General features: G+C 55.4%; 2 protein-coding genes across 2 annotated transcripts; both read left to right on the forward strand.

Moving 5' to 3' along the window:
- The first annotated feature begins 49 nt into the window (after positions 1-49).
- KCNJ14 (potassium inwardly rectifying channel subfamily J member 14) lies at positions 50-9,782 on the forward strand. The gene is made up of 3 exons (XM_043436817.1): positions 50-434; positions 5,120-5,879; positions 7,837-9,782. The coding sequence occupies exons 2-3, from the start codon at positions 5,172-5,174 to the stop codon at positions 8,431-8,433; spliced, it is 1,305 nt and encodes a 434-aa protein (XP_043292752.1). The 5' UTR covers positions 50-434; positions 5,120-5,171; the 3' UTR covers positions 8,434-9,782.
- Positions 9,783-12,231: 2,449 nt separating this feature from the next.
- On the forward strand, positions 12,232-21,291 carry CYTH2 (cytohesin 2). The gene is made up of 12 exons (XM_043436908.1): positions 12,232-12,442; positions 13,286-13,433; positions 13,532-13,598; positions 14,631-14,749; positions 15,960-16,040; positions 16,519-16,631; positions 16,750-16,898; positions 17,472-17,583; positions 20,411-20,487; positions 20,608-20,679; positions 20,776-20,930; positions 21,024-21,291. Exons 1-12 carry the CDS (start codon positions 12,424-12,426, stop codon positions 21,109-21,111), a joined length of 1,200 nt encoding a protein of 399 aa, XP_043292843.1. The 5' UTR covers positions 12,232-12,423; the 3' UTR covers positions 21,112-21,291.
- Positions 21,292-22,681: the final 1,390 nt, after the last annotated feature.

The raw sequence follows: 22,681 nt of genomic DNA on the forward strand, positions 1-22,681 counted from the left end.
AACCAGGGAGCCCCCGTCTCTCATCCTTCTGCTCCTGCCCTCATCATCACTTTCTCACCATTTCTTTGTTCCCTCAACTGTGTTCCCACCTTTCTGCATCTCCTGGCCCCCAGGCTCTGTCTCCGCACCCCCTCCCCCTGTGTCTCTCCTCCGCCATCGCTGTCTCCTCTCCAGCCTGCTTGGGCCGCAGCCCAGCCGTCCTGCCTGGCCATCCTCCCTGGCTCCCCCTCTGCGGCTCTGAGCTGGCCCCACCCCCTGCCCCCCCGCCCCCGCCTCGGGCTAGGACTCCTCTGATCCGCCTGTGAGCTCAGAGGTCGGGTGCCCAGCACAAGGCCTCGGGGGCCCAGGACGCACCGCAGCATCCACAGAGACCTTTCCTTGGCCCGAGCAGAAGAGCCCCCGGCAGAGGGCATGGGGGTGGGCTGCCCCACCAGGTAAGTGCCTCCATGCAGAGACCCCGAGCAGGGGTCCTGGCTTTGAGCTGTCCCCCCGCCTCCCCCCACCATCTTCCTCGCTCAGGCGTCTGCCCCAGTGCCCCTACCCTATCCTCCCGGTTCCTCATCCCCCAGATCTGGGGCGCCCAACTCAGCCCATCTCCATTTTCAGCCTTATTTTCACTGTCTTCCGTCCCACCCCCCACCCCCCACCGCCAATCCTGTATCTCTTGTCCCATCTTCATGTCCGATCTGGTCTGTCTCTCCATTTCTTAAGATAGGATCTCTACTTGTCTTTGCCCAGGTGCTCCTAGTTGCGCCTGCCTCTTCTCTCTCCCACTGTCTCCTCTCTGGGTGCCTGTGGCGGTGGGGAGGTCCTCTGTCCTTCCCTCCTCAGGGCAGCCTCTCCCTGCCCATCTCTTATGCTCTGTACCCTGGTCTGTCTGCAGTCTCTACCCTACACCCGTGCCTGTCAGTTTCTGCCCTCCAACCTGCTATTGCTCAGGCCCCACTGGGGAGTGGGGGAGGGTCGTGGCGGGGACAGCCAGGGTCTCAGGGAGCGTGTGAAAGTGTTTCTATGGTGGGGGGCAGGGGGGCAGCACCTGGGCAGGGCTTCTCGGCCCCAGATTAGACAGTGACTTTGAAACGAAGTTGACGCACCTTAAGCCCCTTGTCGCCTTTATATGGAAACATTAAGCTGCTCTCCCAGGTCAGGGGGAGGCGGGGGGAGGGCTTGAGGCTCTGGATCCGCTTCCCTCGGATCCTGCTGTCGGTGTGTGGGCGAGGTAGAGCCCCATCCCAGCTCACAGGGCCATGCTGGACGCTGACGGGACCCCCCAGGGGTGAAAGGAGTCCCCCCACCCCCCACCCCCAGCCTGACTGGTGAAATGGACAAGATCACGTCTGCCTCGCTGGGCTGAGGGTGACAACAGGAGGATTTAGGGAAACGAGTTCCTGGGTTGGAAAGGCTCAGGACTCACACCGGCAGCCCACCCCCGGCACTTCATGGCTCTGGCCAGATCTCTGAGTCCGCTCCCCAACCTGTGAAGCGGGGCGATGATCTTGACCTCCCAGCCAAGGTGAGCCCAGTGGGTGGGCTGCAGACTTCCGGGATCTTGGCAAGGCCGGGGACCGAGGTGCTCAGGAAACGAGGGCGAGTGATAAGGTGGTCTGTGGTCCAGTCTGGTGCTCAGGCTTGGGCACCAGGAAGGCTGGATGGGAGTCCAGGGTCTGCCGTTTCTTGACTGAGAGACCTGGGACAAGGGACGAACCTCAGTGCCTCTGTTTGCTTTCCCGTCAGAAGCAGGGTCCCCACACCCATCAGTGTGGGTGTGAGGAGGCCCCCATCCATCACCTCCCTCCAGCATCTTGTCATCAGGTGGTCCCTGAAAGGGGACTCTGAGCAAGAGAGGGCTGCAAATGGTAACATTTGCCTGTATTGTAACCTCAGACCTGCCCCCTTCAACAGCCTCATTTGCCGCTGCTTGGAAGAACCAGCCTCTAATGCCCAGAAAGTTGAGGGTGTAAAAAGAGTTGGGGCACATCGTGGGCAGTGCACACAACCAGGTCCACTGACTGGAGCCTTGGCTTTGCCTGTGTAGAATGGGCCTAAGAAATGCCCATGCTGCAGGTGGAGACTGTCTGGGTGGTCACGGACAGCAGGTGCAGAGCAGTGGGGCAGGGGAGTGGGTACATGTCAGTGTTGAACTTGACAGCAACTAACAACTCATTCATCAGGAGTAAGTGCCCCCAGCCCTGCCGAGAGGCCCATAAGCATCCCTAGAGCCTGGCACAGGGAGTTCATTGTACCTAGGTGCTTGGTAGGCATTGATGGAACAGATGCAAAACGTTTAACCCCTAGCCCAGACAGGTCCCTGAAGTTGCAACCCCACAGGGCCAAATGTTAACTGTGCAGCTCTTGGAGGACGATGTGGTCTACAAGTCCAGGTGGGCCCCTTCCTTCCTCTGCATCCCCCTGGTTCAGCTAAGATTCCCTCCATTTCTCAGATAAGGGAACTGAAGCTCAGAAAGAAATGTGACTTGCCACCATTCATATCGCTTGTAAGTGCCTGAGGTGGGATTCAGCCTAGAAATGCCTGATTCAAAAGCCCAAGTTCTTTCTTCTGGATTCCTCTTCAAGGATTTTTTTTTTTTTTTTTTAATCCCCATTCCACAGATGAGCAACCTCAGCCTCCAAAAATTGAAGCAGGTGGCCCCAGGACATATAGTGGGTCAGCAACTGAGCCAAGATGGGACCCTGGGTCTATACGACTTGATCCTGACCTTGATGAAATCCAACATCCCCATTTTACAGCTGAGGAAACAGGTTTAGAAAGGTTTCCCCCATGATCTGAGAGTCAGAGCTGAGCCTGGGTTTTTGTGTGTTTGTTTTTCTTAACAGCTTCATTGAAATATAATCCACATACCATACAATTCACACATTAAAGTGTAAGAGTCAGTGGTTTTCAGTATATTCAGAGTTGTGCAACCATGTTGTTCAGTCGCCAAGTTGTGTCCGACTCTTTGCAACCCCGTGAAATGCAGCGTGCCACGTGGTGTGTACCCATCACCGATATCCATTTTAGAACATTTTCATCACCCCAATAAGAAATCCCATTCCTCTGGCTATTTCATTTAAATGGAAGTATACAATATATGGTCTTTAGTGATTGGCTTCTTTCACTTCACATGGTGTTTTCAAGGTTCATCCACATTGTAGTATCTATCACTTTTTTTCTTCTAGTTGCTGGGTAGTATTCTATTGTGTGGACAGACCACATTTTATTTATTCATTCATCAGTTGATGGATATTTGGGCTGTTTCCATCTTTTGACTATTGTGAATAATGCGGCTGTGAATATCTGTGTACAGTGTGTTGACACTTGTCTTTAATGCTCTTGGGTAGATACTTGGGTGTGGAATTGGTAACTCTACGTTTCACCATTTAAGGAACTGCCAGACCATTTTCCACACCAGCTGTGCAATTTTACATTCCACCAGTAGCAATAGGAAGGTGCCAGTTTCTCCACATCCTTGTTAACACTTTTGTTTTTTCTTGTTTTTATAGCCATCCTAAATGGGTATGAAGTGGTAACTCATTTTGGCTTTGATTTGCATTTCCCTGATGGTATAATGATGTCAGTTATCTTTTCCAATGTTTATTGACTATTTGTACAGTTGACCCTTGAACAATATGGGGGCTGGGGGTACCAACTCTCTCCACAGTCAAAATTCTGAGTATAACTTTTTTATTTCATTTGCTGCATCGGGTCCCAGTTGTGTCATCCAAGATCTTTCCTCGTGGTGCAAAGACTCTGTAGTTCTGGTTCTTGAGCTTAGTTGCTCTGCATCATGGGCGATCTTAGTTCCCTGACCAGGGATGGAACCAGGTCACCTGCATTGCAATGCAGATTTTCAACCACTGGACCACCAGGAAAATCCCTGAGTATAAACTTTAGAGTTGATCCTCTGTATCCATGGTTCTGAATCCAAGGATTCAACCTACCACGGAACATGTAGTACTACTCTAGGATTTATTTTTAAAAATTTGCATATAAGTGGAACCATGCAGTTCAAACCCATATTGTTCAAGGGTCAACTATATCTTTTTGGAGAAATGTCTATTCAGATCCTTTGCCCATTTTAAAATTGGGTTCTTTTTCTTGTTGAGTTATAAGACCTCTTTATATGTTTTAGATACAAATTTTTTAGATATGATTTGCAAATATTTTTTTCCCCATTAGCAGATGGTCTTTTCACTTTCATTTTTTAGGGTCCTTGGAAGCACAAGAATTTTTAATTTTGATGAAGCTCAAGCTATCTATTGTCTTTTTTTCCTTTTGTCGTTTGTGCCTTCTGACCTTCTGAGTCATAGTTGACCTTAGAGCCCTGGCTCATCTCTCCAAGCTGACTCCATACAGATCAGCAGTTACCATTCAGTCTTTTTTAATTTAAATTTTTTTTAATTTAAATTTTTATTGCATTATAATTGACTTACAATATTGTGTTAGCTTCAGGTATACAGCAAAGTGATTCGGTTATATATCTGTACTTTTTCTGATTCTTTTCCATTATAGGTTATTACAAGATATTGAATATAGTTCCCTGTGCTATACAGTAGGTCCTTGTTGTCTCTTTTATATACAGTAGTATGTATCTGTTAATCCCAAACTCCAATTTTATCCACTCCCCAACCCTCACCCCATCTCCACCCCTTTCCCTTTTGGTAACCATAAGTTTGTTTTCTTTGTGACTGTTTAGTGTTGTCTTTATGAGTCTGGACTCTGGATCTGGACTGCTAGCACTCAAATCCCAGCTTATTCAGCCATGACCTCGGACAAGTTAAACGTTCTGTACCTATTTCCTCATCTGTAAAATGGCGATGATGTTTACACTGCTGAGGCTGAAATAAATAAATTCATGTAAAGTGTTCACAACACTGTCTGGCTCTAATAACTGTAGTGCTCGTTGTAACCCAGTACTGCTGCTACGACTATAGTTGTGTTGTTGTTGCTACACAAATATCTCCTATAGTATTACCATCAGTGTTGTCGATTCTGTTCTGATTTTCCACCCATTTGCCAGATGAGGTCACTAAGGCCCAGTAAGGATGCCTAGCCAGTGAGCCCCACCCGGCCCCCATTCCTGGCACTCTTGACATGGCTGCCTGTTTCTTGTCCCTGCAGGTTCGGGGCGCCCGCCCCCTGCTAGGCCAAGTGGAGGGGGTGTCCCCGCCCAATGGGCCTGGCCAGGGCCCTGCGCCGCCTCAGCGGCGCCCTGGAGTCTGGAGACGACAGGGCAGGTGATGAGGAGGAAGCCGGGCCGGGGCTGTGCCACAACGGGTGGGCACCAGCGCAGTCGCCGGTGGGGCGGCGCCGCGGGCGCTTCGTCAAGAAGGACGGGCACTGCAACGTGCGCTTCGTGAACCTGGGCGGCCAGGGCGCGCGCTACCTGAGCGACTTGTTCACCACGTGCGTGGACGTGCGCTGGCGCTGGATGTGCCTGCTCTTCTCCTGCTCCTTCCTTGCCTCCTGGCTGCTCTTCGGCCTGGCCTTCTGGCTCATCGCCTCCCTGCACGGCGACCTGACTGCCCCACCGCCGCCCGCACCCTGCTTCTCGCAGGTGGCCAGCTTCCTGGCCGCCTTCCTCTTCGCGCTGGAGACGCAGACGTCCATCGGCTACGGAGTGCGCAGCGTCACCGAGGAGTGCCCGGCCGCCGTGGCCGCCGTGGTGCTCCAGTGTATCGCCGGCTGCGTGCTGGACGCCTTCGTCGTGGGCGCCGTCATGGCCAAGATGGCCAAGCCCAAGAAGCGCAACGAGACGCTAGTCTTCAGCGAGAACGCCGTCGTGGCGCTGCGCGACCGCCGCCTCTGCCTCATGTGGCGCGTCGGCAACCTGCGCCGCAGCCATCTCGTCGAAGCCCACGTGCGGGCTCAGCTGCTGCAGGTGCGAGTCGGCCCCGTGGCAGGCCACGCCCCCTGGTGGGCGGCCCCCCCCCCCCCCCCGCCCCGCGAGGTCTGGGAGTGGGAGGCGCGGGGCGGGGAGTGGGAGTTGTAGGTCTAAGGAGCAAGTATGCCGGAAGCCTGGAAGGGACCTGGACTACAATTCCCAGCAGTCTCTCGGGCAGGACACGTTCTGCCTCACCTTGAGGGCTGAGGATGGTTCCCAAAGCCCTTGTGGGAAATGTAAACCCAAGAGAAAGGTCTCTGATCATTTCTTCCTGCAAGCCTAGAGTTGAGACAGATTTTGAGATTTAAAGAGTCCCCTGAGACTTGCCCCCCGTGGAACTGTGGGAAATGCAGGCCTGCGAGGTCCACGTCTGATCAGTAAAGACTCTGGAGGACAATTCCCAGAAGCCTCTGGGGTCAAGGAAAGCGCCCACTCAGGGTGGTCTGAAGAGGCTTTGTAGTTTTGCTGGTGGTATAAACCACGGCTCAGGTTTACTATCCCCAGCCAGTGTTGTGGTACAGAGAGAGGCCGGGGACGGAGGTCAGGCTCCTATGGGCTTGTGGGAGATGCAGGTCTGAGGATGGGGTGCTGCTCACACCTGCAGAGCCAGGGAAGACAATTCTCCGAGGCCACTGGGTGTGTGGTCCTGCAGCATTTGTGGGGGCCTTCATTTTCCACCTCAGGGGCCCAGACTTTTCCCACCAGCCTCCTGCTCAGAGAAGTACAGGGCAGAGGGTTGGGAAACTCTTGAATTTTAGCGTCTCAGCAAAAAACAAAACTACAATTCCCATTGGCCCCTGGGGCAACGGCTCCCTCTGGCACCCTGATAAAAGAGCCTTAGTGTTTCTAGAATTGTGGTCAAACTGCCCAAACAAATTCTGGGGCAAAGACGCTTAAGAACACAGGGTTAGGGCTGGACTTGGATGAGGACAGGGTTGTGGTGGGAGCTACAACTCCCAGCAACCTCTAGGGATTCACATAGACAATGGCAAGAGAATGGAGCCCCACTCTCCACTTCTGTCTCCTGCTTGACTGAAATTCAGAGATTCATGACCAGGAGGGACACTATCTCTCCCAGAAGTCTGTGGGGCACTGACAGAACTTGGTAAGTGGGTATGGAACCAATGGGTAGGTGGGGTGAAACTGCTGATACCTGGCCTGGGGTTAGGCCTCCACCCCACAGAAATACACAGACACACAAGAGGATGGAAGTAGTTGGGTTGGGGAGGTTCAGTCCAGTTCAGTCGCTCAGTCGTATCCAACTCTTTGCGACCCCATGAACCACAGCACACCAGGCCTCCCTGTCCATCACCAACTCCCGGAGTTTACCCAAACTCATGTCCATTGAGTCAGTGATGCCATCCAACCATCTCATCCTCTGTTGGAGGGGTGGGCAAGTGAATATCCCAGGGACTACACTGAGGCAATGGTGAAACATAGGCAGAACATAAGCATAGCTTCTGTTGGACTTAGATTGTCATCCTGGTTAATCTTTCTCTGGCCATATACTGAAAGCCATTTTTCTATCCCTCTCCTTCTCCAATTGCTTTTGGATGTGATTCTTATCATCTGTTGTCTCTTTAACTCTGTTTCTGTCTTGCTGATTTCTGTGGCTCTGTGCCAATGTCACTCTGTCACTATCTTTTTCTCTCCCCTGTCTTTCTCGGATTTCCTTCCCCAAACCCTCTCTGAGTCTCTGTCTACTCCACCGCCCTCCTCTGGGCTTCCGTCCTCACCTTCCTGGACCACCATCTCCCTCTCTCGGGGTCTGTGTCCTCCTCTTTTTCTGCCTGACCATCCCTCTCTCTCTGGGTCCATGTTCTCTCTGCACCCCCACCCCTCCTGGTCTCTGCCCTCCTCTTCTTCTGCACCTCTATCCCCTCCTCTCGCTATCTCTATCTTCCATTCATCTCTGTGCTCCCTGTTCTCTTTGGCCGCCTGTCTTTTGCTGCAGCCTCGAGTGACCCCGGAGGGTGAGTACATACCTCTGGACCACCAGGATGTGGATGTGGGCTTTGATGGTGGCACTGATCGCATCTTCCTTGTGTCTCCCATCACCATCGTGCATGAGATCGACTCCGCCAGTCCTCTGTATGAACTAGGACGGGCTGAGCTGGCCCGGGCTGACTTTGAGCTGGTGGTCATTCTCGAGGGCATGGTTGAGGCCACAGCTATGACCACACAGTGTCGCTCTTCCTACCTCCCTGGTGAGCTGCTCTGGGGCCATCGTTTCGAGCCGGTCCTCTTCCAGCGTGGCTCCCAGTACGAGGTCGACTATCGCCACTTCCATCGCACTTACGAGGTTCCAGGGACACCTGTCTGTAGCGCCAAGGAGCTGGACGAACGGGCAGAGCGCGCCTCCCAGAGCCCCAAGTCTGGCTTCCCCAGCTCTCTGGCAGCATTCTGCTATGAGAATGAACTTGCTCTGAGCTGCTGCCAGGAAGAAGATGAGGAAGAGGAGGCCATGGAGGGGGATGCGGCAGAGGCAGAGGACATGGCTGCCAGCCCCCGAGTTCTCACACCAACCCTGGCCCTGACCTTGCCCCCATGACTCAAGCTGGCATCCCTTATTTGCACCCCTTTCCCAGAGGTAGCAAGATGGAGAGATTGGGCCCTCTCCTGGGATGGAGGCAGGTGTTTCCTAAGACCAACAGGTCTGCTCAGTAAATTATTAGCTGGTGATGTTCCGCCATGCCTAGTGGACCCACCATGAACATACTGGAGGGACCTTAATTCCTCTGAATTCTGTGCTCCCTCTTGAGACCCACTTGTCATTCCAATTCCTGAGTCTCGCTAGAGATAAGGGACCCAGAATTCTGGACCCCTCAAGAGGTGAGGACTGGTAATTCTAGATTCCTCTAGGTGGCTGGTTTTGTTTGTTAAGCAGGATCATGAAATGAAGTATAGACTGCCTCCAGGGGAAGAAGTCAGCTGTTCTCAAGAAGCAACAGAGAACCAGAATTCATTGGCCTGAACTGACCTTAGATTCAAGGGACGGTTGCTTCTCGACTCAGTCGACTCCATAGCAAATCACTTTCTCTAGATGACCTAAGGAGGGGAAGTTATGGGATGCCCCCAAGAGTTTAAGACTATCCTGACTGACCAATGACAAAGACTGTTGATTGTAAGTCAAGGAAAGACTTTGTGGCTCCAGAAAACCCCAGAGTTGAGATTCTGTGAATCCAGATTGGCCACAGAGGCCAGCACTGGGGGTTCTAGAGCAGCTTTGACCTGAGAGTTGGACTATTCCAGAAACTAATGAGTTATGTCTCTAGAATGCACAAAACAGTGGAGAGTCTGTGGGTCTACAAGGACTAAAGTGACAGACTGGGAGTTCTTGATAGGCAACAACTCCAGACCCACTGGTGTTAGAACATCGAACCAGAGAGAGATGCAAGGCTTCTCCATGATCCACAGGCTTTGTGTCTTTTTTTAAGTGCCATTCTAGAATATCCAAAGGAATCAAGATGCTGTGACTCTAGACTGATCACAGTCAGGGAAGGATTGGCAGTGATGACGTCTGAGATTTGCTGGTTCCAGCTTGCCCAATGGAGTGGAGAGTATTGATGAGGATAGATGACTTCTTTGTGGTTCTGTGATGCCAAAAGGAGTCCAGGCTCCAGGGACCCAGAATTGTCTGTTGTCAATCTGGAAGTTCTAATCAGCTCCTGGAATGTGGCCGTTCGAGGAGGTGGACTTGGGACTTGACCGGCAGCATTGCTGGGCTGACCTAGAAGGTGAGGGCCTGGGTGAGACCCTGTGGGTAACAGGGCTGGTTATTAGGCAAGGGAAGGGAGAGGCCCAAGGCTGGTGAGTCTACAGTGCTCTGGAATCTTCCATCTAGTGATGCGTGTCTATTTCTTAAAGATGTTATACATATATGTATTATAAATATATATATATATATAATATGAATAAAGATATCTATCTATTTTTTTTCCTGTGGTTCCTACAGTAGGGTTAGAAACTGAGCTTGAGGAAGTGGAATAGAGTCCTTCACAAGGATCCAGGAAGTTCTGCTCTGAATCCCAACTCTGCCTCAACTGAGTGTGTGGCTTTGAGCAAATCACCCCCTCTCTCCTCACCTCAGTTTGTGCGGTGCTGTGAAAATTGCTTCAGTCGTGTCTAACTCTTTGCAACCCTATAGACTGTAGCCCTCCAGGCTCCTCTGTCCATGGGATTCTCAAGGCAAGAATACTGGAGTGGGTTGCCGTGCGCTCCTCCAGGGGATCTTCCCTACCCAGGGACTGAACCCCCATCTCTCACATCTCCTGCACTGGCAGGTGGATTCATTACCACTAGCACCACAGAGAAGCCCTCACCTCAGTTTCCTCATCGGTAAAAAACAAGGCACTGGAAGTTGAAGTTGTCCAAGGGCCTTTCCACTAGGATTATTCTTCAGTTCACTGAGGGTAGAATGGGGGTCTTGGAGATATGCCAGCTCCCCCCACCAGGTGCTGGAATGCCTGGCCTTCTGGGGGCAACAGGGATGGGAGATGCTCTCAGAGGCCAGGTCTGAACTTGGATGCCTGCATGACAGGGCAGGCAAGGGAGAATATGGGTTGTGGCTAAGGGCCAGAATCACCTCCTTTCTGGCCCAGCTTGGAGGGGCAGGGGAAGGAGGAGTTATCTCTGAATGTCAGGGGAATGTATGTGTTTAGGGAGGCTTGTCCCCCAGGTGAAATTATTGGGAACCCCAGTGGTGTGTCTGGGAGTGTGCTTCTGGGGTACATGTGGGTCCCTGAATCTGGCCTCTGCCCTTGCTGCTATCTACCTAAGTGCCCAGCAGGCAAGCCAGTCGCAGAAGGAGCCAGTGCCAAGGAGGACATGTTCCCACCTCTGTGTGCCAGGATTGAGGGCAGGCACTGTCATTGCCCATCAACCCGCCTCAGTGCTGCGTCAACCCACTTCCCCCCCTTCCTGTTTCCCCACCTCCCTTTATCCTGCAGAATCTCCAGCTAATAACCGGATGGGATTAATTAGCTGGCTGTTCCCCCACCTCTGGGTGGTTGGAGTAGGCAGTGGGGCAATGGAAACCCAAGCATGAAGGGTGTTAAACTGGGGGTGAAGGAAGGGACAGGAAAAGGATTCTGTTTGGAAGGGTAGCAAGTAGGGTCAGGGCTGGCACAACCTGGGTTTCTGGTAGGGAGGGCAGAGCCTGAGCCACTCATAAAGGTCATTGAGGGGATTAGGAGGCTCCGTGTCTAATCTGTCAGCTTAACCAGGTCCTGGCCTGGAATCTGTCCCTGCCTGCCGAACTCTGGGATGGCGAGTGAGGCCCAGGCCCAGACATGACCCTCAGACCCAATTTGGGACCTGCCCGTGATGGGGCTACCCAGTTTCTCCCTCCGAGCCAGTCCCCTGCACCTGTTTTGCCTTCAAGGAATGGAGAGGTGGGGGAGGGGAAATGGTCTCAGATGCCAGAGGACTCGGAGAGGAGGGGAGAGTTTAAGAAGAGCATGAGTGTGACAGGAGGGGGACGCGAAATGACACGGGCCAGAGAGGAGGGAAAGGACTCGGAGAAGGGGGAAGGGACCAGAGGTGGAAGGATGCTGAGGAAAGGGGAATTGTCCTGAGCGGGGAAAGGATGCTAACATAAAGGGAGGAGTTTCGGGGATAGAGGGAGGAAACTGAGAGGCTGCGAGAGGCAGGAAGGCAGAGCCTGTCCTATCACTGGATTTGGCCTTCCTCTATAGTCCCATTCTCCACGACAGAGACCAAAAAGCGCAGCATTTGGAAGAAAGAGAAAGTCTTTTGTTTCACCACTGCTTGACTCTGAAGAGGCTGAGGTGGATGGGGGAGGTCAAAGGAGGAGGGTAAGGAAAGGGTCTGCAGATCGGAGAGGCCAGTACACTTGAGAAAGGGGGCCAAAAGGAAAGTGAGCCAAAGCGGCTCCCGGTTGCTTGGCAACCACTGCAGTCAAAAGACAGGCGGGCCAGCTAAGAGGTGTGGCTCACGGAAACATCCGCGAGCTGTGGCCACGCCCCCTAGCAACAAACCTAACAAAGTACCGCCCCCTGGCAACGCATTGATAGAGGCCGGGCTCGGTTGACCTGGTGCGCAGAGCCCTTGCGCAGGCGTAGTCCTCCTTCTGCGTCTACTTAGTCCCGCCTCCATGCAACTCCTTTTCGAGGCTTCTCATTGGAGGGCAAGCCTGCCAAGAACCCTTTGGTTTCGGAGGCGGGGTCCGGCCCCTGCTCTCACTCCAATTGGCCCCACAGACCGTCTACTTTGGGCTGGACAGTGCTACGTCTGCTCCTAGCGCGCCTATTGGCCCTGGAGGGCGATCCTTCGGTTTCGGAGGCGGAGCAGACGAGAGGGCACGCCGTGGATTGGACGATGTCAAAACGAGGGGCGGTCCCTACTGGCGGGGCGGTTGGGAGACGAAGGGAGAGTCTTTTCAGCGCTGAGGACTGGCGCTGAGGAGGCGGCGGTGGCTCCCGGGGCGTTTGAGCGGGCTCATCCGAGCCCGCGGGCCAACGCGGATCCGGGCCCGACCGGCGGGACCGCCCCGGACTCCCCGCGGGCCTTCCTAGCCGCCATGGAGGACGGTGTCTATGGTAAGTCGGTGAGGGGCGGGGCCGGCTGGGAGCAGATGGAGGGTTTCGGTCCGAATGTTCCGCAGCGAACGACCTCCCCCCCACCCCCCCACCCCCCCACGACGCGCGCCTTGCGAAGCTTGTTCGGCCCCGTTGTCGCCTAGCTTTTGTGGGGCGCGGGACGGGCTTCCGGCAGGGCCGGAGAGCGGGGCGTTCCAGGCCATTGTTTGGGCCGAGCCTGTTTCCGGTGGCAGCGGGAGGGGGTGGGATGGAGCGGCGGAGGCGAGGCTGGGGCGGAACCATTCCCTCTGGAGGGGCCGGGCGAGCCCAGTGCCTGCCGGGAGAGGGGAGGGGGGCTTCTGGGGGCGGTGCGGTGGGGAGAAATCGTGGGGGTCACAGAGATTCCGCTAGGGCGGGGGCGGGGGGCTTCGATGCCCCGCCCCTTCCTTCACTCTCGCAAGCTGTCATTAGCTTCCCCTGCCATGGTTACTTTCCATGGACCCAGGAGTCCGGGCAACCAGGTCCCCAGCTACCTCGCCAAGAATGGAGGCAGAAAACCAAGGCCTCAGGCCCCTTGCAAGTAATGAACCGCAATGTCAAGCTTCCAGCCCCCTTTCCCCTGTAAACCTAAGAGTAGAGGCTCCCAGCCCTTTTCTCTCCCAAGGACTAAGAGTCTGGATTCCCAGCCCTTCCTCCCCTGGACTGAGGAATCTAGGCCTCCCAGCCCCTTCTTCCACTGACTGGAGGCGGGACTCTTATTCTCATCCTCCCCATGAACCTAGGAGCCCTGTCCTTCGCCAGATTTCAGAAGTCCAGGCTCCCAGTCCCCAGAACTGACCTCCCGTCCCTGATCCCCTCCCCCAGAACCCCCGGACCTGACTCCGGAGGAGCGGATGGAGCTGGAGAACATTCGACGGCGGAAGCAGGAGCTGCTGGTGGAGATCCAGCGCCTGCGGGAGGAGCTCAGCGAAGCCATGAGCGAGGTGGAGGGTCTGGAGGCCAATGAGGGCAGGTGAGGGCTGGGGTAGGGAGCCTGGGGGTTATGGGGCCAGGCGGGGGCCAGGGATGTCCAGGCATTGACCTTCCACCCTCTGCTTTCTGCCCCTGCAGCAAAACCTTGCAGCGGAACCGGAAGATGGCAATGGGGAGGAAGAAGTTCAATATGGATCCCAAAAAGGTGCTTGGGGCCACAGGGCTGGAATTGGCCAAGCTGGCATCTAGACAGGATTCTAGCATCTTGGGGTTCCAGAAGTGTGGTGGTTAAAGGTCTGCCTTAGGTGGACAGAGTTGGTCCTGATCCCTGGATCCAGATGTTGGCAATATTTGTTCCCTGAGAACTAACCAAGTGCTTTGGCTTCCTAATGCTTTGCATGTGCTGGAACTTCTTCCTGAGTGGTCCTCCTCCCCTTTTTGCTCATATTTTAGGAGTCATTTCTCTTGTCACTCTTGCATTCCCCAGGAGGAGCTTGATTGAGTCTGATAGGGAATATGGACAGTGATGTATTCAAATGAGGGTTGAGAAGTGCCATGACAGAGAGAAAGGTACTGGACTGTGGACACTGAGAGGAGTGAGCCTGGTGGCATCAAGGAGGGCTTCCCTCAGGAGGGTCAGGGTCAGGTTTGAAGGATGACTTAGTGTTCACCAGGTGGAGAAAAGATGTTTGTTCATTCATTCATTTTACACCATTTCCTCTGGCCTGCCACTCTGCTAGGCAATGCAGAAGGCCCAGTGTAGAGTTTGATGCTGCCTTGCCCTCAGGGAGCCCCTAGACTCAGATACCACAATCTAGAGTGAGGGGTCCTCAGTTCATGGTCCTCAAGACATCAGGAGAGCCTGAGAAAGCCCTTGTCCAGCCGGAGTCTTGACCCTCACAGCTGCTCGTGAACTGATGTCTCCTAACAGCTTCCCACTTTATTCTTCTTGCCCGAAGCAATGGTAGTTTGTAAAGTCATTCAGCAAACATTCATGAAGCTCCTGTTCTTTGCCAGGTCCTGCTCCGGGGGGGACTGGAATTAACCTGGCAAAGGCAGAGTGAGCAGTAGATGCAACATCTAGGCCGTGGGAGAGGTGGTATTTAAGGACCTGAGAAGAGCCTGAAAATGAAACTCAGGCCCTGCTCTGTTGAGGATGGGGGTGGGTTTAGAGGCTAAGGTTTCTGGGGGTGTCTTTCTGAGCATGCCAGCACTGAGACCCAGCCCTTCCCACTAGGGGATCCAGTTCCTGGTGGAGAATGAACTTTTGCAGAACACACCCGAGGAGATCGCCCGCTTCCTGTACAAGGGCGAGGGCCTGAACAAGACGGCCATTGGGGACTACCTGGGGGAGAGGTGAGAACTGCGCCCCCTGCACCCAGCTTTTGCCACGGAGAGGCCCTGATAGATCAGCCTTGCAACTGGACTGTGACAAAATGGACTGACACAGAGATTGGGGTGGGGGACCTTCTGAGGAACCCGGGGATCATCTGTGAGCATGTGGAGGGTATGGGATATCTGGGCAATACGGTGACCACCACCCATTTATGTCGGGACGGTGGAGAACATTTGTGGGTGGTGTGGGAGCGTGTGAACCATTGGAGACAGCTGGTGTGCATGGGAGCAACATGGACAATGACGCAGGAAGTGGGGGGGGGTCATCATCGGGATATCTGGGGAGCATGGGGGGCCCATGGACATCTGGAAACATGGGGGTCATTTGTGGATGTCTGGGGTCTGTGGACCACCTACAAGTGTAGAGTGCATGAGACATCAGGAGTGTATGAGGACCAGCGGTGGATGTCTAGGGTACTTGGGAGTTTATGGACTTCTGGGACACATGCAGACAATCTGTGGCTGTCGGGTGTGTGTGGGGACCAGCTGGACTCCCACGGTGCATGGGGACCTTCTGTGAAGTCTGGGAAACTTGGGGACTATCGGTGCACATCCGGGGTTTGTGGAGACCGTCTGAAATATCTGAGGTGCACAGGACTGGGTGAGATGCTTAGGGTTTGTGTAGACATCTGGGGTGTGTGAAACTTGCTGGATATCTGGTGCAGAGACCGTCTGTGGGCCGCTGGGGGGCATGGGGACTGGAGAGTCTGGGAGCATGGGGGTCATCCGTAGCTATCTGGGGATCACCTGTGGACATCTGGAATGCATAGGGACAGTCCAGTTGTCTGACACTGTGGGGCTGGTTTTGTGGGCATCTGGGTTGCCCTGGGACTCTCCGTGGGTCTCTGGGGGATAGGAGACCATCTCTGGGCATCTATGAAATCTGGGGTTCCTCAGAGATGACCAGCAGAGCACATTTGCTGTGTTCCTCCCACCTGCACAGAGTTCCAGCCACACCAGAGTTCTTAAGGCAGATGGTCTTCCCAGGAGCGTTCTAAGTGTCCCTACCCCCGTGCCAGGCCTGTGATGGGGGCTTGGCCAAAACTTTCACTGGCTACAGAGGTAGCCGCTGTGCAGAAGAGGGGTCACAGCCTCCCCAGTACTTCGCCTCCTCTCCACCCCCACCTGCCCAAGCCTCTTCCTGCCCGTGACCTTGTCCCTATCCTCGCAGGGAAGAGCTGAATCTGGCAGTGCTTCATGCCTTCGTGGATCTGCACGAGTTCACTGACCTCAACCTGGTGCAGGCCCTCAGGTGAGAAGGATGGGATTGAAAGGGCAGGAAGGGACCTGTCAGGGCTTTCTTTACCAGTGATGATCACCCCCTCCTGAAGGCAAAAACAGAACCAAAACTTAGGGGATGGATTGCACGTGAGTGTTGCCAAAGTCCACAGTAGAGCCTCCTTCAGGCATAGCCGTATCCAGGCACTCCAGTGGAATGGGAAGGACAGCTTTTGATTGTGCTCGCCATGGGGTGGGTGCTGCTCACGGCAGACCCTCCTCCCACATGACAGCAGAGGCCCCAAGCAACCATCTGTTCCATGCAGCAACGTTGGTAGAAAGAAAGGGCGTTTCCATATACATCATCTAGAGCCTCCTGGCTGACGCTCAGTGGTCAGGCTGGCCACAGGTGTGGTGCCTTCATTGGCCAGTTCTTCCCATGGGCACTGAGAGCAGATAGGGGTTTGGCTCCGCCAGTCCTGGCATCTACCCTCGGCTCGTCTCTGCCACAGGCAGTTCCTCTGGAGCTTCCGCCTCCCTGGAGAAGCCCAGAAGATCGACCGCATGATGGAGGCCTTTGCCCAGCGCTACTGCTTGTGCAACCCTGGGGTTTTCCAGTCCACAGGTAGGGGCCCAGACCCCAGGGTCCTAGGGGAGGAGGGAGCTGGGGGTGGGGGTGACTTGAGCTCCTGGGTCCCAGGGGCCCATGTGCCCAGTCGTCACCCCACGACTGTCTGGTGCAGACACGTGCTACGTACTGTCCTTCGCCGTGATCATGCTGAACACCAGCCTCCACAACCCCAACGTCCGGGACAAGCCGGGACTCGAGCGCTTCGTGGCCATGAACCGGGGCATCAACGAGGGCGGGGACTTGCCTGAGGAGCTGCTCAGGGTCAGGCCCCCCCCCCCCGCCAGGCCCCTCAGCTCCATCCCCCTTTCTCCTCTCAGTGCCTGAGACCCCCCGTCCCCCAGGGTCACTGCCTCGCCCACCCATGGACTGCATGGTCACACCAGCCTGCCCAAGTCTTCCCTCTCTCTCTCTCTCTCTCTCTCTCTGGCTGCCTGTCTTTGTCTCTCTGTTTTTCATTTTATTTTTTCTTCTGTTGCACCAGGCAGTATGTGGGATCTTAGTTCCCAACCAAGGATTGAACTCAGGTTCCCGGCCCTCTGACTCTTTGAGGGTCTTGGTCTGTCCCATTTTCCCCCATCTGTCTGTCTGTCTGTCTCAGAACCTAGCAGCTGTTCCACTGTCTCCATCTCTGCATCTTTTTTGTTTCTCCCTCTCTCCTCGCCGGAGCTCCCTCCACTCTTTCCCCCTTCAACTTCCCTTTCCTCCCCAGGCTCCTCCCTCCCTTGGCCATCCCACCCGTGGTCTCATTGGCTTACAGTGAGCCCCCTCCCCACTGCAGTAGCCCTGGGAGGATCCCAGGAGCCCCGAGGTGCTGACTCTGCCTTCACCCCTCAGAATCTGTACGACAGCATCCGAAATGAGCCCTTCAAGATCCCCGAGGATGACGGAAATGATCTGACCCACACCTTTTTCAACCCGGACCGGGAGGGCTGGCTCCTTAAGCTGGGTACGTCCCTTCCTGACTGCTGGCTGCCTCTGCAAGTGGGGGACGTTACCAGGCCCAGGTTCTAGACTCAGTTTTTGCACGTAGCCACTGTATGACCTTAGGACAATGATTCGACCTCTCTGAACCTCAGTAGCCACATCTGAAAAGTGGGGTTGAGAACGAGATCAGGTCTCTTGTGCTGGGCCCAAGCCCAGGGCTGGCCTTGGAATCGGTGCTGCCTCACCCCGTCTGCTCACCCACACAGGTTTATGAAACCCCTCCTCCGTCCAGGCCTGGTGTAGGGACTGAGGACACAGCCAAGAACTGAAGAGCACAGGCCCCGTCTGTGGGGAGAGTGTTCATGACGCAGGCTGCTCTCCGCTGTAGCAAACAGAAAGCAACCCAAGGAATTGGGCCTTTTACCGTGCTTGGCAGGGACTCTCGGGGAGTCCGGGGCAGACCCACTCTGAGACTCCTGTATTTTTATCCCCACCTCCTATGGCCTCCTCCTCAGCCCTGTAGCATGGTGGCTGTTCTAGAAGTGTCCTCTCTCCCCAGAATGTCACCTGTAGGCAGTAAAGAGCCTGCAGAAACAGGTTCTGGAGTGCCCTGATGCACTTCTCAGCTGGCCGGATTGGTTCCTGGTGGGGAGGGGAAGAGCTTCCCAGGTGGCACTAGTGGTAAAGAACCCTCCTGCCAACACAGGAGACATAAGACATGGGGAGTATGATCCCTGGGTCAGGAAGATCCCCTGGAGGAGGGCATGGCAACCCACTCCAGTATTCTTGCCTGGGAAATCCCATAGACAGAAGAACCTGACAGGCTACAATCCATGGGGTCCAAAGAGTCAGACACGACTGAAGTGACTTAGCACGCACATGGGGAGGGGAAGCACCCTGGCCGGCTTAGGGGAATCGGGAGCCTGTGGCCACGGTGGGATGGGTGGGGCGGGGGCCAGTCCCCCTTGGAACACGTAGCACCAGCGGACTCCAGTTCAGTTAGCAGAGGTCCGGCAAGGGCAGCTGGCTGAGGGTTGGAGTGGTTCTCCACCCCGGCTGCCTGGGAGATTCACTTGGAAACCACAGGGGCCAGGCCACAGGCTCGTGAAAGCAGGGTCTCTGGGTAGGATAGGCCATTGGTCATCTTGAAAGCTCTCCAGGCGGTTCCCAGTGCGTGGCCCACGTTGAGAACTGCTGGCTTGGAGCTGGGCCTGGTAAATAGTAGGTGCTGAGGGAGGGTTGGCAGTGGCTTTTTAATGGAAAAGTGGTGAGTGGCTGCCCCAGGGAGACAGAGAATCTGGCGAGGAATTACAGTGGAAGCAGCCCAGACAGGGGAAGGGTTCAGAGGAAGCTTCCAGCCCGGTTGCAGGCTCAAGGCAGGCCTTTCCTCCCTTCAGATCTTAGCATCTACCCTCTGGTGGGGTGGCTGGGGGGTGCACATGGAATTGTGCTCTTAGAAGGGGGAATCTCTTCTCAGGCCATGGAGGCAGGTCCCTGGTGCACACGAAATGCAGATCACTCCTTTCAGCCAACTTGTTGGGGCAGATGGATTCCTGCATCAGCTCCAAGGGAGGCAGACAGGCCTGGGGGATCCCAGAGAAATTTAGATTCTTCATGGAAGGTCAGATGATGCCCCTTGCAGTGAGTGGGCGGGGAAAGAAAAACCGGAAGGGCAACTTCCTGAGAGACTGGTTACCTTCTGAACTACCCCCCCCCCCCACCAGCCACAGGACTCCCTCCCATTTCTTGGATGAGGAAACTGAGGCTCGGTCACTATCCAGCAGCCACAGGGCAGAGGTGGTGTTGGACCCAGATTTCTGACCAGAGCACAGCACAAGGTTACTAGTAAAAGGCACCTCTTAAACAGTGAAATACAGGAAAGGGGATCAGTGGTAGTGGTAGCAGTTATAGTGAAAAAGATGGTTAATAAAAGTCTTTATTGCTGCTGTTTACTTCTGGGACCACAAGGAGCCCAGAAGCAGGTCACTTTGCAGCAGGAAGGTGTGGGTCTGAGTGGATCTCCAGACGGGGGTCCAGAGAGGGCAAGTGGTTGTCCTAAGGTCACACAGACAGGTCCTACTGGTGCTAACAGGAGTCCTCAATGCTCACCTTGGCCCAAGGACTGGGGGTTTCCTTTTCTGCTTCTAGGGGATGACTTCCCCATCGTCACCGTGGCAACAGAGGGCCTTCCTGGCTGGGATACATCCTGGGAGTGGGGCTGGAGTCAGGCACTGATGCTGGGAGGTGCTCGTGGCCAGCTCAGCATCCTGGGCCTGCCCGGAGGGACAGGGTCTGGCCATTACCCCCTCGTGTGGATGTAACTGGTTTTCTTCCCTCTCTCTCCCTCCCTCCCTCTCTGCGTGTTTCTCTCTGCTGTTTCCGGCTCTCTCTGTCCCACCCGCTGCGCATCCCTCCCCGCCCCCACCCACGGCTCTTGGGGGCACTCCACTCTTCCGCCCTCCCTCCTCCTCGCCTGGTCCTGCCTGCTTTCTCGCTGTCTGCCCCAGGAGGTAGGTACACGGCCGGCCCCATCCTTGCTGCCCAACACAACACAAAGGGAGGGGACTGCCCTGGCCTCTGGGCCCACTGGAGAGGGACTGGGGGCACGGACCCGGGTCCACAGACAGGCTTAGAGAGCGTAGAGCCCCACGCTGGTGGGTGGACCGATTCGCCGGGCCCAGACTCCTGGCCTGTCCCTGCTTGTCTGTCTTCCCACGCATCGCTTTGTCCTAGGCCCTGACAGCCCCACCTTCCCTGCGCTCGCTCTGTCTCTCGCCCCCTTCCCCGCCCTCTCAGAGGCCCCCCCGCCCCCTGTTGAGCCCAGGCCCCCTCCCCCCCTTCCCTTCCAGGGGGCCGGGTGAAGACGTGGAAGCGGCGCTGGTTCATCCTCACAGACAACTGCCTCTACTATTTTGAGTACACTACGGTGAGGGCGGGGCCGGGAGAAGGGGCGGGGCCGGGGAGAAGGGCGGGGCGGGGGCGGAGTCCGGAGACCGTGGGGCTCCGGGAGACTGCGGAATCTGAATCCTGTCAAACTCGTTCTCAGGACAAGGAGCCCCGAGGAATCATCCCGCTGGAGAATCTGAGCATCCGCGAGGTGGACGACCCCCGGAAACCAGTAAGACCCTGTACCCTGTCCTGCTGGCGGCGGAGGGCTCTTCAGGCCCCAGGGCTGGCTCTTCCCAGCGGTCCTTCCTGTCCCTTGTCTCCCCAGAACTGCTTCGAGCTGTACATCCCCAATAACAAGGGGCAGCTCATCAAAGCCTGCAAAACAGAGGCCGACGGCCGGGTGGTTGAAGGGAACCACATGGTGTACCGGATCTCGGCCCCCACACAGGAGGAGAAGGATGAGTGGATCAAGTCCATCCAGTGAGCAGGGGCTCCCGGAGTCCTGGGGGAGGGGAGGGTGGCCGAGGGCCCAGGCTCTTCAGCCCTCACCCTGGGATCCCGCCCCTTCCGCAGGGCAGCTGTGAGCGTGGACCCGTTCTATGAGATGCTGGCAGCAAGGAAGAAGCGGATTTCAGTCAAGAAGAAGCAGGAGCAGCCCTGACCCCTTGCCCCCCACTCCATTATTTATTTCGGAGCTGCCCTGCCCGGGTGGCCGGACCCCTGGGCCTCGGGGCTTCGGATCCTGGTTCCTTGTTTGGAAGACTCATCGCCTCTAGCTCCTCTCTCGTTATTTGTAATTAGCACCCTGTTGGTAATCTTATTAATTATTTAACCACTTGCAGCCTGCAGACCCACCTCATTTCTTGGGGTTCACGGAGCTAAGGTGCTCGACGGAGCTGGCCCAGCACCCCCATCCATGCCCAGGGCCCGGAGTGCTGATCTGTTGGTAGCTCTCATGACGTGTGTGAAAACGGTGCTGACCGTGTAGCCCCATGGGTGCGTCTCCACGATGGCTCATTCTGGTCTCACCTGTAGCCTGTGAGGGTGGAGTAAAGGGAGAAGTTTATGTGGCTGGAATTAGCTTTCAGTTAGAGCTGCAGGGCACTGACTACAGGTATGCGGAGCTTCTGGGACAAGGTGCTCCGTTCATTCTAGACGTTACTTGACGTCCAGACACACACTTGTTCCACCTTTGCTCCCACAGGCTTGTCGTCTTTGAGGAGCAACACATATGGGCGGGGCTAACGCTTTGAGGCCAAAGCTAGGAGCCAGAAGAGCTTTGAAGGGGGACGGCTCTGGGAGGGTGTGGAAGGATGAGTGTGGAAAAAGGAAGGATGAAGGTTGGAGTGTTGGGTACAGCGAGTGGGAAGGCCCTGCTCAGGGTGATGGGCCAGAAGTCAGTGCTGTCGGAAATGGACTGTGTCTGCCCGGTGTAGATGGAGTGGGGCTGCGGGGCTGGGGGTGGGATTCTGGGCAATTTGAACCAGGTTTCTCAGCCACCCAAGGATCATCCTTTGGAGGTCATTTTAACACCAGGCAGGGATAGCGCTGAGAACCTGCAGTTTTATAACATCTTTCCCAGGAATCTGACAACTTCCTGAAGTGTAAGGACCACTTTCTCTGAGGGTGAACCCTTGGAGAGTGGGGTACCCCTGAGCCAGGTCCAGGTCTGTCCCCTGCTGCCTTCCTGCTTGGAGTGTGCCTTCCAGCTTGGGGTGTCCCCAGAGAACAAAAGCGCATGGACCCCAAGATGGGTGTCTACAGGCCCGTGTCTCTCTCTTGTGTCCAGACTTGCAGCTGAGGGGGATTTAGTACAAAAAACCACAACGCCAGACAGGCCCAGGACCCAGCCCAGGCTGGAAGGGAAGCCTGTTGTCCCTGGATGTGCCAGACTTACTGCAGTTATTTCCAACTGTTGTGTCCTTTGTGTCCCCGAGGGACCGAATACCTAATTGTCAAGTGCTGCCAGTGAGGTGAGGAAGGTCTGGCCCTTCCCTTAGCCAAAGGCTTCCACAGGCAAGAAAGTTCCTAAACGCTGTTAACAGCTCTGAGGTGAGACTGCTGGACTACACTTCCCAGCAAGCTGTGCAGTGCTGGCCACCCCACTGTTGGGAGAACCATTCCAGAGGTCTGGGAAATGCAGTTCCTTAAGACTTGGAGACTTGGTTGCCCTTAGGCTGATCCCCCATCCCCTCCTCCATCTCATAGGTGCTTCGACATGCTGAGAAAGG

Source organism: Cervus canadensis, chromosome 18, assembly GCF_019320065.1.
Source record: "Cervus canadensis isolate Bull #8, Minnesota chromosome 18, ASM1932006v1, whole genome shotgun sequence".
Classification (NCBI taxonomy): Eukaryota; Metazoa; Chordata; class Mammalia; order Artiodactyla; family Cervidae; genus Cervus; species Cervus canadensis.